We start from the raw sequence: 18,715 nt of genomic DNA, 5'->3' as shown, positions 1-18,715 counted from the left end.
AGCCCAGAGACAGAGCACAGGAAACGTACCCCATTAGCAGCTGAACCAGAACAAAAAATGCCGGCAGACAAAGCCACACTGGCCATGCTGGCCTGAAAGAACGGATTTCTGCAAGTGTTCTGTGCAACTAGTTAATAAATGCAATGATAAAAAGTAAGCTGAACCCACCAAATTAACCAACTCTCTAAGTCACAAACAAAGCACATCTACTAAACATGGACCAGGAGTGCTGATAGATGATAGTCAGGAGAACAGGCCACTGCTGAGGAGCAATCACCTGGAGACACTTCTACAGTATCTCAGAGAAGAAGAAAACAACTGTAGATGACATGACGGGACCGGTGCCTTTCCCCTCTGCTCAAGGGGTTGCTACATATCTCTGGGTGAAGGCACCCGGTGCCCCAGGAAAAGGTTGTCTGGGTTTAGGCTTGAGCCAGACCTATTTAAGGGTCTGTAGCAATGCAGGACATGAAGGTATTTTCAGGGTAACAAGCAAAGGCTTTGCTTGTAACTCAGGTGACTGTGGGTTTATCTGAAAGAAGAAAGGCATGGATGTTTCAGGATTGCAAGGGGAGAATTGACAAGAAAATCCAGTTATGGTCTAAGAGCTTTTCCCACACTGAGAGCATCACTAGGAGCTATCATGTGGGCCTAGTCAAACTGCTGGGAGGTGGAACAGACTTAGGCACTGGCAGGTGCAGCAGTGGCACACTGGGAATAAATGGGGCCTCCCTCTTTTAAACTAGCTGTTGCTGGTTTAACAGAAGACATCAAGGGAAACAAAAGGGTATAGTTAAATGCAGAGATGGGAAGAGAGAGGCAGGCTTCTTGAAATTTGATGTCATCAAAGGACTTGGATGTTCAGGGCAGGAACTTCATTTGCAGACCTTTAGGATGCCCGAAACCTCAGCTCCAAGATGGGCTGCTGAGAGAAGTAACAAACACATGTGTCACACCAAATGGGTTTGTCATAATGATACTCACGAGGCCTGGGAGGGAGTTAGAGCTGGGACAGAGGAGAGGCAATGCCCAGAGGGACCAGATGACTCAGCAACAGAGATCACAAAGAGGGAGCCCTTGATGAGCACCAGCAAGTAAACAGCCATTTCAGCACACTAGAGGTTTGAACCAGGACTGCAAATTGGACAGAGGTGTGAGGGCCTGGAAAATCAGCTGGGGTAAGGACACAGCACACCCAAGGGTCTGAGGTCATCAGAGGTGAGACTAAAGTCAACAAAGGCTAGAGGAAGACATGGTATAAAGGAATGCTTGAAGGAAGAGAGACAGATTAGGACAGCAAGAGGGAAGAGAAATTTTCAGCCTTTTTGAATAAAAAATTTACTTTCTATTTTGGTTAAGATACAGGATATTCATAGCTCTGTGTTTGCCATTACACGTTACTTCAGCACAGACAAGTTGCTGCATTTCATTTAAATTTTAAGTAATTAAGGGCTGACTGCAGCATTAAATCCTTTTTTTTATTAGGTTAGTATCTGTTGTAATGAGACAGGTTTACATAGCATTTTTGTTACTAAAATCCTTCATAAAGCAAATAATTATTTTGGTTTTCACTTCAAAAATAAGCAGTTTCAACAAATTACCTTGTGCTATTTATAGTAGTTGCATGGATCCTGTGTTGCTTGTAGACAGTCAGGGACTGACAATGTCATTACCCATGAATTACCCATGGATATCAGTGTAAAGCATTTAACTTGCCTTCTGACCACAAAATCTGTCTCTCAGTTTTTGATGTTTTAATTCTCACAGCATCCCATCCCATAATAACAAAATCCCATAAAAACTCTTGAAATTAATGGGATGTGGATACTGGGCTGAATCCTCTAAATACCACGACTATTCAGTGAAAAGCAGAACCCTGGATTAGGCACTTGTGCCTGCACTAGAAGAGCTGATCCTGACTCACAGTACAGTTTGAAACAGTAATTCCAAGAGATTTTCAAAAACTAAATACTGCTGATGTAATAAAGCTTCTACATTCAGAAGCATCGAAAATCTGAAATCTCACATTATCTTTTATGTTTAGCTTGGCACATTATTTCTAACAAAATTTCTTACTGACACTATGGAAAATATAGTTTTCATGTTCTTTGAAATTGTCCAAATGTATTATGTATTTTTCTGTTGCGCTAGATTTGTAATAAATTAAATATCTGTGGCTAATTTGTCTTCACTTTGCACATAACTTCTGGCAGTGTAGCGAATTTTGAAAGAATTTGTACTGCTGTCCGAGATTCATGCATTTAAAAAACTTGCCAATAAACCCTATATTTTCTAATCTTTAATTTACTGCATATACACATATATGCATGGAAAAAAAGTTCACCAGCAGTGAAATCCAAGATAAATAAAGCACAAGCCTAATCAATATTTTGTTTGATTGGTTTATCTAGGATTGCCATGTGGTAGAGAGAAACCACAAGTCTGTAAGTTTCCAAAGTTTATTGTGCTCATTCACAGACAGGTCTTGATTCTTTTGCAAGAAGAAAAAAAATCAGGCAGATATTTTTGTGGAACTCAGGAGAGTGTTTATTTTTTGCGCTGTCGTTTCTGCTCTATGGCGGAATTCAAAGCCTGAAGGATCAGGTGTTGGTTGTTCCGAATATTGTAGCTGGTCAGTTCTATCAGCTTGTCAAAGTCCTCCCCCGTGTAGGTAAAGCTGTTTAAGCAGTATGGGGAAAAAATGGTAGAAACATCGACGTTGCCCTGTGCCATCTCAGCAGGGCTGCGCTCCACACCTAACAAATAAAGAAAGGTTGTCAGTGGGGTAGAGATTTGGGCCCACCTCCCACTTTCCAGGTGGAGCACAAGTTACTCTTCGCTGCCTTGACAATTGCATTTCTCTCCCATGGGAAGGACAGCAGGGGAGGGAGGAGACCACACTAGACCATGTGTCCCATCCCAACACAGCCAAAGGGCAGACAGGTGGTGGGAGGACCACCTCTGTCCCATTGCTTACCTGGCTCTTTGTATTTTCTGAAGGAGTCATTCACCAGTGGGAAAAACACCACTGTCGGTGCCTCTGGGGTCTCTGTGTCTTCAAAGATGTAGCACTCCTTTAGATTTTTCTTTTCTTCTTCGCTCATATGGATTTTGGGAAATGGGATTCCCTGTTTTTGGAAGTACTTGGAGGCTTCTTCCAAAGGCTGAATTCAGAAAAAAAAAAAGAAAAGGTCAGAAATTCTGCCACACCCCACCACTTTTCCTAGTGCACAATACATCCATCAAAAGATCTTCAAAAAGATATGGGAGCAGGGTTTGCTGTCAATATTTCTTCTGTCCTTGTGTCTTATGTGAGATATTAAGTACCAGTTATTACAGAACAACAGTTCAAGGCTCAGCCTCCAACTTGCACTCCTGATGGTTGTTCTACCTCACCCTCCTCAACAGCCTTAACCTACAACATAGGTAAGATGTTCAAGGCTGTGGGAAGGGTGGCCTAGAAGCTTAGGACACAGAAACACACCTCTCTTGGAGAAAACCCTAAAATGAGTAGAATGGACAGGAATCTGAAATAGCACAGTTTTTAAACGCAGATTCAGAGAAATACAAACACTTTTTTGACTCAGTATGAAATATTTAAAAGCCTCTGTCTGTCTTAGATGCCTTAGGATGGTTCTGAAAAGTGATGTAAGCAAAGAGTGATCTGGGAGCAAATACCATCTAAACTGAAATGTTAATCTTGTAGTAATTTTTGAAAATAGGATTTTTGTTTCTGAGTCTGGTAGGCATGTATGAAAATTTTAATCTTCAAGAATTTCTGTCTAATCTAGTAACAGGAATTATATACCAGATTATTAGCTGGTATTTGAAACAGCAGATATGGTGTCAAAGGACAATTCTTTTCCATAATTTAGAATAACAACAAAAAAATCAGTTACTGTTCTAAAGACAACTGGACAAATTACTTCTAATTATACTGCATGTGGGTAACTTTAGATGAATATCACAAGACAACCGAAGTTTTGTCTTGATAGCCATATCAAGATCACAGGAGCACACACGTTTAGGAGATAGCATTTAGCTATTAGAGGGTTAATTCAAATGAAATATTTAGAAGAACTGATACCACCTCTGTTCTCTTAAGGAGATTTTCCATGTTTTACCAGCACCACTTGAGACACCTAAGCATCTGCATAATGGAATCTGCAGACCAAGAATCCTTCTCTCCCATCAGTTTATTCTACGTAAATTATTCTGAATTCTCAGAACATAAGGAGGGTTAAGAGGACTAAAAGGCAGCAGTCATTATAAAAAAAAATAGAGTGGTCATCGCACCAATGTCTGTGATCCAGAAGAATAGTTTAAGTGCAGGACAACATCCACTTTCCTCTCCGACCTCATGAGTGGTGGATAGCTAATATCGATGTATCCTGCCGTGTCTGCCAGGCACATGAACTCTGCTGTTTCTGTCAGCTGGTTGGGGAAATGCTCTAGTACAGTATCTAAAAGGAAATATTTTTTACAATGAGCGATTCACTGAAGTAATATCTCTGTTGTTTGACTAATAAGGGAGGAAAAATTACTCTTGACTCCCCATTACATTTTCTTTCCAAGATCCTGGCACACTACAGAAGCTCAAACTTGACACAGAAAAGAGAGACCTGTTCAAGGTAAAAAGACAAGGCTCTTTCAATTCTCTTGTTGCTCTTCTTTCACTCCAATGAGCAATAATTTCCTTTCCTGGAATCAAGGGAATTCCTGAAGCTGATTTAGCTGGATGAAATTTAAATAGTTATCTTGAAATATTTGTTTTCAAATGTTCATCCTCTGCCTTCCCTGATGAAGACACCAACCATTTAAGAAGGTAATAAATAATATTCAGGAGTGTTTACCTTTCCACATACAGAAGTTTTTGCTTTGAAGGTATGCATTGTGCACTTGGAACCCCTTCAGGAAGTTGTAGAACTTCGAAAAAATCACCCGCTCTGTCAGCAGTCGCCGAATAATGCCCACGATGCCACATTCGGGGGTCACTAAGTAAGTCTCCAACTCATGGCTCCCATCTGGTGGGGAGGGTTCATCTTCTGAAGGGTAGAGAAGATGAAAAAATTGTTGTTTTGATACAGTTCTTTGCAATACTTAAAATATCAGAAGGCATTTAATACTTGCTAGAGAAAAGAAGATCCTAATAAGACATGGCAACATACAATTAAATAAATGTAAAGTAGGAACAAGAAGGAAATCAATCTTCAGTAAAGCATATTCCATGAAAAACAGAGTCAAAATGGCAACAAACTTGCTAAAGCTGGAAAAAGTGATCTACTGTTTGTTTGACAGAACCCATGAGCTGATTCCCTGCGTGAAGCTCAGGGTAGGCTGAGAATCTGGACCCATTTCTTTCAAAATTGATACAAACTGACTTTGCAAAAAAAAAAAAAAAAGTGTCAGGAGACTCAGACATCCAGAAAAGAGCACAGAAAAAGCGTTGTGCTAAATGGCACCTTATTAGATTGGGAAAGAGGGCCTTTCTATCACAGGTATTTATTGAGCTCAGGATTCTGCAACACTTCCCTGGAGAAACTGATGAAAAGTCTGTAAACCAAACTCACTAACCACATCTGAACAAAAGGACAGTCAACACCTCTAAGGAAAACACAGGTTTACAACAAGATCAAAGAAAATTGGAATGGAGCTTCACATAATTGCTATCTCTAAGTCTTCAACAACAACATAAGAAAAGCGCCATCTGCTGAGGCAGAGAACACAGCACTGAGATGTTTGTTAGAACGTGAAGGTTCACTGAAGGGCCCCTGGCAAAGACTGTTTATAAACTTCAATAGTTTCATATTTGCATAAATTCAGTTCAAAGGAGACTAATGGAAATAATATTGCTATGAAAGAATTCAGAGGGTAAACCTAGTTAGATGTAGCTGGCAACATGAAATCTTGGAATTTATGAGATAAAACAGAAATGTTACTAACCAACATCAACAACCCTGTGTTGGGTACACCTCAGTGAGCGTCTTTCTGTAGGATCTGATGAATGCAAGGCATCCAAAAGATTGTAGGAAAAGACATTGCTCCATAGACCTGTGCAATGGTAGAGAACAGGGAAACTTCTTCAGAAACATTTTCATGGGAAATATCCCTAAAAAAAAAAATAACCTCTCAGCTTTGCAAGGGGTATTGGAAAGCCTCAAGGTCTTCAAATTATCACCAAAATCTGTATGAAGTTCTTTTCATCAACTAGCATTCTGTCCTCAAAGAGGATCCTAAATAGTTTAAAACATTGTGCAAGGCCTATAGCCACTATAATTCATTGCCACATACAAACTAACATTTTCCATCCTATAAGCAATTGTCATCAGAGAGCAAACCCACATCATTTCCTATAAAATAAGTGTCTGGTCTACAAAGTATGTCATACACAAGTGGATACTCAGTTAAAGTTTGGAAGCTGCTCCTGGACTGCTAACAGTCAAATGGTTAGAGCACAATTTGGGATTGTCTTTAATAAAAGACATCTTCACTGTCCCTTGTAAGATTTCTCTTTGCACAAAGTCTTGTGAATGAGACTTCTCTTCCTCTCCTCGTTATTCTTATCCCCATAGGGCTTCTTCCACTTTTTCTCTCCCACTTAAAAAACATATAAAAATATCTCCACAGTGCAGAAATCTCCAAAAGTCTCTTGAATCTTGGAAAGTATTTCTTCCTCCACAACTCTGCCACAGGCCCTGAGAGGAAGAAGGCAGTGCTGCGCTTTGCCTTGAAAATCTCCAGCAGTGAAAGCTTTGCAAAAGCCATACATTGCAAAGGATGCAATAATTTGAATTGCACAATACAATAATTATTCATTCCATGAATTAGTAACAGGTATAAAATTCCCTTTTAAACCTTGTTTGTTCATGAAGTGGGACAGGAAGCCAAGGGTCTGCTTCATAGGAAGTCCTTGTAAGACTAGGACTGACATAAGAAAAGTTAAAAATGCAAAATTAAGAAATCACATTAGGGCTCTCTGGCTATACACTTAGAGGTGGCAACCAGAGTTCATTTGCATATAATTACTGGCTAGTTTCTGTCAAGACAACCTCCTCCCTCTGCAACTTGAGAAGCTTCTGTTCAGCCCTGCTGTGAGAAGGCAACTCCTCTGGTTTCTCCTGTCTTCTCTTGGTGTCTTTTCACTCCATAACTCTTCTGGCTCCCTCAGTCCTGGGACACTGTTTCTGCATTTTAATGTCTTTCAAACACTGCTATCTCCCCAGAATTTGGTTATAATTACGTAGCAATGTTGCCCTAATCTCTTGCACTGAATTTTCTTGGTACTTATATTTGCTGAAGTAAGAACTGTGGAGAGAGAGAGTATCTTTTACTAGGCTGACAGAGTTGAAAAGAGCAGACAAGCTCTCATACACACCAAGCATTCTTCTGGAAACCTGAGGGTCCTGTATCCCCATAAGCTCATCCAGTCTTTCCAGATCTAGCCACTGCTCTTATGAAAGGTCTTTTCTCTTTCTGCAAATGACACCTTGCTTTTATCCTTAAACGATCATGCTATCACTAATAGTACATTTTAATCATAACCCAAGAGGGCATTGCATGTGGTATCTATAGATGGCAACGTTGCTTTAACTCTCCACCTTATCCTTTATAAAGATACACCTGTGGCTATGGGGTCACCTGCCTCAGGTGCTAAGGTTGAGAAGAAAGCTCTGCCCAGGTCGGATGTGTTGGGTGTGCTTGCTATCTGGACACCTCAGGTATGAATACACTACCCCACTGTTATTGAGAAACTGCAATGGATGAACACCAAATAAGGAATACTACCTGGTGTTGCTGATTGCATAGATTTTTCACTTTATAAGTAAACCATTTCTTGCCAGTATCTTTGCTGTTCTGTTGGGTGATGTGCTTATTTACATGCAAAATATCTGTTGTTAAGGGTTTAGGAGTAGACAGACTTGTCTACAGACAACTGCACCCCAGAGAACGAATGTACAAAGGAGGGTAGTAGAGATTTCCAGTATTAGCTAAAATTAAAAGAAGAATTCCCTAAAAGCTGCAAAGCTGTTTTTCATACATTGCTGGATGCTATGTACTTTACTGAAATAAGAATAATAAAACTCACTGATTTATCATGATAGCAAAATTGCAAAGGATTTAGACTACTATTAAACTTGAAAAAATATCAGTAACAGTTCAGAAAACTACTAAAAATTGCCATATTTTATAATAAACTCAGTAACAACCTTGCTTTTTGTTATAAGATCATGCCATTCATAGCCAAAATTGATTTTAAGATTACAGTTTCAAAATACAAGGGTTTTTTGTGGAACTCTGCTGCTGACTGGTTTAAAATGAGCCTAACCTTTTCAAGCAGCCCTGAAGCTTCAGGGCATGATGGTCACTGTTCAAGACAAAAGCAACAGTGAACAATGTGATTTGAAATTTCCTCTAAGTATTTTTTAGCTCATCTCCAGCGTTTAAGGAATTCAGTCAGAGATGAGAACAACATGGTGTACAGTTGGTTTCAGTCCTGCACGATGCCGGGCGCTGGTTGCAATATGCAGGGTTTGCATTACTTTAAAAATAAAGGACATTTTATGCAATTAAAATTTTTGCAATGGAGCACATCACCTTTCATGAAACAAATGCGGGATTCTGGGAGCTTCTTCATAAGGCGACCCATGAAGAACTCACTGCCAAAATCCTCTGCACGAATGAAGGCACCATATTTTAAGAACCCGACCTCATAAGGGGTGAACTCCACCCATTCTGCAGAGACATGAAACAAGCTTTAAAATCTCATTCCTATCCCTACTTCCCTGCAGGAAGGGTTCTGAAATGGTAGAAAAGCAGCTGCAGGACAAACCCTATTGTCAAGGCAACCACAGCCTGGCCCTCCTCAGGGTAAGGAAGTATAGTTCAACTGGTTTCAGCTGCTCACTCAGTAATCTTTCCCAATCTTGTTAATTCAGAACTTTCCAATTACCCCCTCCACAAAGAACATAAGTGAAGTTTATACCAAAAGGGGTCAGCCTGTTACCCCACGTGTGGAGCTAAGGTTTGTAAGTACCTTGGCTGTCCTTAAACACCTCCCCAAGATTTCTCATGTCCCCTAGAAGATTAATTCCTCCCAGAGCCTAGACACAAAGTTTAGAAATTGAAAAAGAAGTTAAGGAGGAAAAGAAACTGTTTATAAAAGCTATGGTTCAGCAGTACAAGAGGTTGTAGCACATGCAGTAACCGATAATGCAGATCATTTAAACACCGAACGAGCCCAGGTTTGCCATCACCTTTGAACTCTGAAAGGCTGTAGTCTTCCTTGATATTGAGGATCATGTAGATAGGTAGGGGATTTTGACCCTGATTCAATGCTTGTCGCTCATCTGAGAGTTTGTGGTTATTTTTCTGTAAATTGAAGAGAGACAACGGGCAAAATCAAGGGACTTTCATGTCTATGGGCTTGCAAGATTAAAGTAAAATAAATATGTGTTTCCCTCTTAATTTCCTTGTCCTCTATACTCATTTTGTGTCCAAACATTTTTTAACCAAGGAGTGATCTAAACATTTACACATCCACATGAGCTTATTTAATTACAGGTAGAGCTGTAGGACACTTTTTGAAAAAATGGTCTCCTTCCCAGTAAATACATCCATTTTACATGGATATTTAAGTTTTCACAAGGAGGAACAGAGGAAAAGAAACCAAGTAAGAACTCTGCATTTAGGTGCTCAGATACTCCTACTTGTAGAAGGAGACACAGGTTTTCTGCCCTACAAAATACCCTTTCAGCTGCTAATTATGCGTTAAGAGATATGTGGAGAAAAAACTCTCAGCAAGTTTACAGATGACACTAAGTTGGTTAGGAGTGTTGATCAGCTGGAGGGTAGGAAGGCTCTAGAGTGGGATCTGGACAGGCTGGATCAGGGGTCCAAGGTCAGTTGTGTGAGATTCAACAAGGTGAAGGGCCAGGTCCTGCAACTGGGTTACAGCAACCCCATGTAGCCCTACAGGCTGGGGGAAGAGTGGCTGGAAAGTTGCCCATCAGAAAAGGACCTGGGGGTGCTGGTTGACAGCTGGCTGAACACAAGCCAGAAGTGTGCCCAGGTGGCAAAGAAGGCCAATGGCATTCTGGCCTGTATCAGAAATAGTGTGGCCAGCAGGACCTGGGCTGTGATTGTCCCCCTGTACTCAGCACTTGTGAGGCTGTACCTCGAGTACTACGCTTAGTTTTGGGTCTCTCACTACAAGAAAGACACTGAGGTGCTGGAGCACGTCCAGAGACAGGCAATAAAGATCATGAAGGGTCTAGATAAAAAGTCTTATGAGGAGTGGCTGAGGGAGCGGGGGCTTGTTTAGCCTGGAGAAAAGGAGGCTCAGAGGAGACTTTATCACTCTCTGCGACTGCCTGAAATGAGGTTGTAGACAACTGGAGATTGGTTTCTTCTTCTAAGTAACAAGTGATAAGACAAGAGGAAATGGACTCTAAGTTTTGCTGAGAAAGGTTTAGATTGGATATTAGGAAAAATTTCTTCACTAGAAGGCTGGAACAGGTTCCCCAGGGAAGTGATGGAATCACCATCTGTGAAAGTGTTCAAAACGTATGTACATGTCCCACCTGGGGACACAGTTGAGCAGTGAACATGACAGTGACAGGATAACAGTTGGACTTGATGTTCTCAGAGGTCTTTTCCAACCTCAACAATTCTAAAACCCCTTTGTTATTCCACAGAAATCATCTGCTGGATAATGCTGGCATGCTCTCAGGCTAACATCTGTCCCTGGAGCTTCATATTCTATACAACAATATTCAGTAGCTGTTAGGGAAAACGCTACCCCATCACTTAATGCTTTTTCCAGAAGAAGCCCCCAGAAATCAACACTAGAGATCTGGTAACCCTCTTGCTTCCGCAGTTTTAGCTCCTTGGCATAGTATTTCAAGCTTTCCAGGGAAAAGCAGCTTAGCTTGCATTTGGTCATATGTCTGCGGACTTCACCAATCGGTCTGGATAGATCCTTATGTGACCACGCAGTGCTCTGATACAAATGTGACAAGGTCCTGCAGAAAAGAAAGGAAGTACATTATCATATGCTTGCGACCCATTCCACTTTTTAGACTTAGATTTAAGGTCCACATCAAATGAAATTGCTGAGGTTCATTAAAAACACCTTTTGGGCTCAGTTTATTAGTGAAGAGAAAAGATTTTTTGAGTTAGAGGACTCTCCCAAATCACTGGTGAAACCTGAGGACTTGCAAAAAACCCCTCCTTGCTATCAAGGTTTATGCACAAGGCTGTGATTTGCACCAGAGTGACTCAGCAGGAAAGATCCTAGAGCTGAAATAAAAAGTCAAGGAAATTGTTGTTACCTGGAAGCAGTGCCTACACTGGCTCAGGCAATGTGCTCCTAATGCAGCAATGAAAAAAGCTTGAAATTGAACCAGTACACCCTTCTTTACCAAAATGAAGAGGATAAATAACTTACACAGCAGGCTACAGAAGTGATGAATGATGTCTATGTTCAGGATCTCCTTACCATGTTGAACCAGATGACCCAGTGATGTATGAAATAGCATCCAAGAGACCCAGTTTTTGAAGACCCAACAGGTTGCCTAGCAGAGATGTCAATGCCCGGGCGCCACCTCCTGTTGTCATGACTGCTACAACTGGTACCTGTTTAAACATCAACACAGCAGTGGTAAGCAACACCTTTTTTACCAGCACATGTGATCAGAGCTGAGTAAATTGTAACCTTTCAGTCCCACAAGAAATTCCAACAGTTCACCATTTCCCCAAGTCGGGGGTAAAAAGATGAAAATTGGGTATTTTGCACAGAAAAAAAATGTAAATAGCTGATTTTGAGGATTTTTATTAAAATCAATAATTTTTTATTCTAAATTGTTGCATGTTGGCTTATCAAAACAGCTCAAAACTTATGGTTTCCAGGCATCTCAATATTAGACTGAATTTTCCTTAGAAAAATATCATCACATGAGAGTTGTATTTTGAGAACAAGCAGAGCTCATCCTCTCTTGTAAGTAAAATATAACGGCTAGATTACATTTCCTATAAAGTACCTAGAGTATATAATTGCAGTGATGAAGCCTAATTGCATGGAAATCTCAATTCTGTAACAGGAAGACAAATTCCTCCAAGGAACCCACTGAGAGAAGATGAGCCAATTGACATTTCCTACATACATTTCCAGGCAATTGCATCAAAGAAATGCTCAACTGTTTCCTGATTCAAATCAAACATTTCAGGTCAAAGCAAAGAATTTTGATTTGGGTTTATCTGACTATAAGGAAATATTCTCTTGCTGGAAAACCTGGAATTAGTAGTTAGAACTACTTCCCCCTAAAAAATTCTTATACTTAGGAAACTGTTTTTTTCTACTGAAATTAGTGTGTCAGTGAGAAACAATATGATCAGTTTGTGAGCAGGGGCATCATCTATGGTGTCCAAAGTGACGCTGTCATGCATTGCCTAACATTTCTTTGGTCTACCTGTCCTGGACAAAGGGAAAAACACAGATGAAAGAAAAGCAGTCTCAAAATGAAAATTTCTTTATTTCTGAAGTTCCTGCTCACAGCTCTTGTTCCCACCCTGAAGCTCCAACCATCCCCATGCCAGCATGAGCTGAAATAATACAAACAGTGACTCAGACAAGCAGATCAGAGAAAAATGTTATGTTCAGTGTCTTGTGTTGTTTGAGGAACTACAGCTGAGATGATGATCACCAGAGAAGAGAGTCTGTGATAAGAAGCCTCATCAGCCAGTGTTATGCATCACTTTAACTGACAGATTTTCTCCCTCCAAAAATCCGATAATATAAAATAACTTATGCGGCCTTCGTGACTGAATGGTCAGCTAAAAGAGTAGGACTATTCAGGTCTATAATTCACAGATGAAAAATAAATAAAGCAAAAAAAAAAAAAAAGCCAAAAAATGCTGTTTTATGGCATTCTATTTTCTGGATAAATATGCACTAAGAGGGTTTGATACTACCCTGGCTCTCACATTGCTTCATTTAAACATTTCTTAATGCTTTATGTGAATGTAATGTGGGCAGTGAATGTATCAGGGATAGTTAAGGAATAATATGTGAATGGCTACAAGAATAACACATTCCTGTTACACAGCATGTTACAGTCCCTATGGTCCTCCCCATACCTCATGATCTTGAAGGTCTTGCTCTAAATGAAGTGTTTTTTTCAGAGCAGAAGCCACAAACTTCCTCCTTTTCTGTAGGAAATTTTTCTCTTCCTTACACAGATCAAACTCCAAACGAACATCTAAGTTTCGTGACCTCAAACAAAGCCCAGAGTTGAATAGGGTGTGCATGATCACTAAAAATTAATGTCTGTACCCATGCTTACAAGTCATGACTGTATTATTAGGCTTAGAAAGGCTGCTACTGTGGCCCAACAAAAGATATCACAGGTAGTATAAATAAGGTAGAGACAAGGCTGAGAAAGTGTAAAAAGTAGCAAAATCTTACAGAAAGCAACAAGTGTTCTTTCTTACTACACTGATTTTCAAGAAGTATCTAACATAAATACTGCAATTCATATATGGATACTGTAAACAGTAGAATATTTAGAATTTGTTGCCTCGGGAACTCCGGATTTTATAAATACAAATAGTCTGGATTTTTTACAAGTAAGGAAAGTGAAGTATAAACATGTTTTTCTAAACTCATAGCTCTACAGATTTTGCAGGTAGAAAACATTATTCTCCCCAACCAAACTGAACTTCTCTATAGTAGCATAACAGGAAAATTCACCCAGCACAGTTAACCACCTTCTGGACATGGGTAATGAACTTGGGGTAAGTAGGTAAAAATAATCATTGACTGAATGCTTTCTCCCTTAGAGAAAAAGGTAATAAGGCAAAAAACTGTGCAATATCTTTTTTTCACAACCACAAAACCCAAAGGCAGAATTTCTTACCAGTCGTTTGATTTCATATGTAAATTGATTGTCTCATCCTAGGAAAAAAGCAAAACCACAATATAAGCACTGGACGTTATTTTATGTTCTTTCCTTTCAGTCAACTCTGAAGCCCTTCTCTTTTTCTAAAAGCCATGTTGAGCCACAAAGCCATAACAATCAGAAAATCCATCTAATTTTTAAAACTCCTCCAAATCCACTCCATTTTGTTTATATTGCTTTATACTAAAGATAAAAAGAGCAATCTACAGTAAAAACCAACACCAGCTCTGTCAATGTGTTCCATTCTGCATCACCATTTGCACTTGCTCTGATCTGCATTAGTCCCCCAGCTAGTCACAGAAATCCCTCTGTCAAATATTTGGCTGGGATTTTTGGTTCTACTTGGTTCTTATGAAAATGTACAGGTCCATAATCCTCTCTGTTAGGAATCTAAGGGCACTTGTAGCTATGTATCTAGACCCCTACTTCACACTGATCTAATTAACTCATGCCTATTAATCTTTGGTTCATAACTTCACATTTATTCTAAGAAGTGGATATCAATCACCTTTGCTACTGCCACTTTTTCACTGAATGGAAGTGAATCCAGAGGAATAGTGAGGGATGCATGGTAGTCGTTTTTCTTCTCACCTGAAGTACACTGAAAAATAAATCATGATGTAGAAAAATATTTAATGTACACACCATAAAAAATGTACTGTCTCCAACTTTTTACATGAGTTCCTCATTCAGTTTTCAAGTTAGTATCTAATGTTTAGATGTCTTAGGGGTTACAGCGCTCTTCCAGAGGTGAATTTCATGAAACATGGCTCTTAATTAAAAATACATCTTTCCATTTGCCTCGGTTGAGTGTAGAAAACCATGAATTTACTGTGCTTACTCAAGCTAATGATCACATACCGAGTAGAAAGGAGGCTTCTCTGCCAAAGCCATGCGCAGCTCTGACAGGTTGTACTTAATGTAATGGAAGTTCAGGGGCTTCATGGGTTGCCAGAAAGAGCCCAGAGATAGCATCTGGGTCTCTTCGTAGGATCCCTTCACTGAAAACAAGAACTCTTTTTCTAAAAAAAAAAAATCATGAAAAGCATACAGGGAAATTAATGACTATGATCCTAGAAACGGAACTTTAAATGGTCATTCAGAAGTTGTCATTTTATATATATATGTATACCTTTCAACAATGCTTAAAAGCCTCCAAACTATTTATCCATCAAAGGAACATTGCAAGAAGAAGGAGGAGAAGAAAACAGACAAAGAAACAAAAACAAAAGATAAAACATGAAAGAGTTTATAAACCAGCAGTAACTGTTAAAAACTGAGACGTACAGGCAATTGGGCAAAATGTAACTTGAGATAGAAATATATATTTACTGCTATTTTACAGCACCTCTAAGATCCATTGTCTCTCTAATCATTCCCTTTAATTTCAAAGTCCAGTTTTTATAATTAGTTAGCACAGACACGCTGTAATTGTTGTATCTGTGAACATGTCTATAAACCCCTAATCATCCAGTTCTTGTGCTCCATTTTAAGAACAAAGTAGGAAAATTACTGGATAAGAAAATAACAACAACAACAACAACCAAAACAAAACAAAAAAACCCACACACACAAAGAAACCAAACCAAACCATCATTTTCATTTCACACACACCCTTCCCACCCTAATTAACCAAAAAAAAAAAAAAAAAAAAAAAAAAAAGATAATTTTTCAGTTTTTTGTTTCTAGTTTAAAGTCTAACCTGAAGTTTCTTTCTTTGTCCATCTGTTGTCCACCAGGACTTGCAAGCAGGAAATTTCACGAGCCTGTAGCAGGGATGAACAATGAGATAATTAAGTATATAAAACATGCCATCTCTGACTCACTTCACTGCTACCTGTCTTTAGTCACCTGGCTCCCTGGAGTCTGGGAAACTGTTCACCCTGTGTTTGTTAGGCTGATAAGAGAAAGACTTTGGCACTCTGAAAATGCATCAAGTTTCAGCTGAACGAAAAATTGTTGTGGTGCTTTGTTCATCCAAGCACCATCCCAAGGATGGGAAGAGAGGGAAAATAACAGGAGAGGGAATAGGAATGTGCTGAGGCCTCCTTTAAATAGTGAGTTAGGGGCAGCTGAGGAAGCAACTTCCATATCATCCTATGGAAGCTGGGTAAACAGGATGGCCATGAGGGAGTCACAAAGGAAGTCCCCAGAAGGAATAACACAGAGGCAGTAAGTCACTGAAAGAGCATTTCAGGCTTTGTAAAGAGGCTTGATATCAGCTGGTGGGGGTGAACAGATCTCTGGGTATCACAAATGACTGTGTACATTCTTTCCTAATGTATCCTCCCACAGGGAGCAGCACAACAGGATGGATGCCTGTCTGACCCCCATCTCCCTCCCCTTCAGCCTTGCCTGCAGAGAGGTGTTGGGACACCTGCCAGATTCATCACATCCCATCACTATTATGAAAACAAAGATAGAAAAGCAATAGTTTAAAATTACCACTAATACACCATTAGTGACAAGCTTTTCAGGAGGGACTGGACTGAAAGAGAAAAAAGAATGCAATTAGAACTAATATGACCTAAATACATCCTTACATGGACACCAAAGAATAATACATTCCTTAAAGTTCTTCTCGGCCAGCATAGTCTCAAACATGTCACTGTTTTTTAATTTTGGGAGACATCTGAAATGTGTATTCCTTATTTTTAAGCGACTGAACTTCTCATTACCATTCTCCCTCTTCCAGAAAATAATGGGATAAATTAATAACCAGGATGATTCTTGGTAGATAAGGAACACAGAGTTTTAGCCAATATGCAACTAACTTGATCAATACCAGCTGTTACTGTGATGCTAAGCATTTTAAACTATATTATACTAAACGTTAACATGTGTTTGACTGCTTGCAAAGGACAGTTTTTTGGTTCCATATGGATTTTACTCACATGCTCTCCGATGTAAACTCAACCTCTAGCGTCTCCTGTGTCTGTAAAAGATCAATTTATTATAAGCATCTGAATTAAATTTTCGTTCTCACTAGCTGGTTGTTAATGATTATTCTGGCTCTTGAAACAGTTCTTCAATCAAATCAAACTTTCCTGCAGCTCTAGGGTATACTAAGATGAGTGAAAGCAATCGAGTTAAAGTGATTTTGAAAAGTGTTCTCCCTCCTGTGTTAACCATCAATCCCCAGGCCAACTGCTCTTTTCCATTTGGTGGTGAGGTACAATAAAATGGCAGACAGTCCTAAACCTGCAATACTGTTGGCTTAAAAATGTATAAAGCCTCGGGTTTTTTCTATGTAATGTTATCAAAAGACTGATACTGTTGTATAGAAGAGGGTATTCTTAATTCTTCTGATCAAAAGAACTCCTATAACACGGACAATAGGAGTGCCAGTCACCAGACAAGTTAAGGTAGACAGCCTTCTGAAATCACTGTAGAGCTGAATACCCATACATACCCTATAAGAAAAGTCAGTGAAACAGCAAATCTATAGTCATATCTAAATGGAATACCCGTATCCCATGTTAAAGTCATCACATATGTGTTCAGGCACACTGAAATAATGAGACAGTTTGAGCAATTGGCCATCAACAGATTTTAGCACCTCAGTATGGATATCTGTGTTATATTCAGGTATATACAAAAGAATTACAGGGCAGGGTATCAGTTTAAGTGAATACATCTGTGCCAGAATACGACCAAACTCACAAGTGCTGGTACAAGGAAAAGAAATTCTAACAGAGGAATTTTGTTGAAGGTGATGAAGTTTTGTATTTCCAACGAAACCTATTTGAGCAACGGAGTCAAGAAAGAGGAGGGAAGAGGGAACTCTGGTGTCAAAAAAAAAGCTGCTTAAGAGGCTTGAGGAGCTAGTAAAAGCCTTCAGGATTATGTTCAAGGTAAGGAGGCAAACTTTGTCTACTTTGCTGAGTAAGGTTCGGAAGGTACTTTCAGGATGTATGAAGTGCAAACCAATAGGAAATAAACCCTCCCACCTACAATTGCTTCAAAACATCTTAGAAGGTAATATCAAAAAATGTATTTCCTTCCTGTGGCCAAGGCAGTTTTATCCCTCACCTTTGGATTCAGCTGAAAAATCAAGCGAACAGTTTCTCCAAGTTGGATTTTAGCAATATCAAAGAGAACAGTGAAGAGGAGGTCATCTTTAGTGGCTGCATTTTCATCATAGACTTTCATCTCAAGAATATTCTGCAAATAGAGGCACAGAATTAGGATCTTAATTTGAGACTTTACAGAGGCATAAGGTGATGTGCTCAGCATGTTAGGGAAGACAGAGAAAGGATGGGGAAAAGTGAGAGATCACGTGCAACTTTTACATCCACACAAAGAAAAATATTCTGAACTTAAGACAGAGTTGGGTTTGTTGCTGATTTCCCCTGCAGAGTAATTTAAATGACAAAGGCTAGTAGAATCACTGAATATTGTGCTTCCATATTGAAAAACCTCTAATTTGGTTTGAGGTCACCACTTTACCCTGAATTGTAGGAAACCAGCCAGCAGTCAAGACTTTATTGCTATGGGTGGAACAAAAAAATCCATGGATATAAGCAGCAATTAAAATTTCTTAAGGATGTACCGTATAACTACTGCATAATTGCATAATTTTATCCTGTAAATTATTAAACAGATCGCATGCAGATAATTATCATGGAATCTACAGAAACTGATATATTTTTGTTAAATTACACAAATCCCACTTTATGAATCTCCTCCTCTCCCCCCACTGTCATCTGCCTCTTTGGATGGACAGGAGAGGGTAACAACCACCCCTGTGCCTAGTTGGT

At 39.5% G+C, this 18,715-nt stretch overlaps 1 protein-coding gene across 1 annotated transcript in view; it reads right to left on the bottom strand.

Moving 5' to 3' along the window:
• Nucleotides 1-2,547: 2,547 nt before the first annotated feature.
• LOC114003088 (cytosolic phospholipase A2 epsilon-like) overlaps nt 2,548-18,715 on the bottom strand; it is a 28,542-nt gene continuing 12,374 nt past the window's right edge. The window contains exons 4-20 of the mRNA XM_027749715.2: nt 17,988-18,119; nt 16,850-16,890; nt 16,401-16,443; nt 15,658-15,721; nt 14,817-14,977; nt 14,464-14,556; nt 13,914-13,951; nt 13,135-13,270; nt 11,498-11,634; nt 10,799-11,021; nt 9,255-9,369; nt 8,596-8,733; nt 5,944-6,051; nt 4,854-5,045; nt 4,297-4,463; nt 2,978-3,164; nt 2,548-2,756 (exon numbers count right to left, since the gene is read on the bottom strand). Coding sequence (XP_027605516.1) covers nt 2,548-2,756; nt 2,978-3,164; nt 4,297-4,463; nt 4,854-5,045; nt 5,944-6,051; nt 8,596-8,733; nt 9,255-9,369; nt 10,799-11,021; nt 11,498-11,634; nt 13,135-13,270; nt 13,914-13,951; nt 14,464-14,556; nt 14,817-14,977; nt 15,658-15,721; nt 16,401-16,443; nt 16,850-16,890; nt 17,988-18,119 — 2,184 coding nt within the window. The remainder of the gene's footprint in view (nt 2,757-2,977; nt 3,165-4,296; nt 4,464-4,853; nt 5,046-5,943; nt 6,052-8,595; nt 8,734-9,254; nt 9,370-10,798; nt 11,022-11,497; nt 11,635-13,134; nt 13,271-13,913; nt 13,952-14,463; nt 14,557-14,816; nt 14,978-15,657; nt 15,722-16,400; nt 16,444-16,849; nt 16,891-17,987; nt 18,120-18,715) is intronic.

Source organism: Pipra filicauda, unplaced genomic scaffold (genome assembly GCF_003945595.2).
Source record: "Pipra filicauda isolate LSUMZ 115617 unplaced genomic scaffold, ASM394559v2 scaffold6_size6359152_pilon, whole genome shotgun sequence".
NCBI lineage: Eukaryota > Metazoa > Chordata > Aves > Passeriformes > Pipridae > Pipra > Pipra filicauda.
Note: the sequence above shows the minus strand (reverse complement) of the source record. Positions and strands in the feature narration are given on the sequence as shown.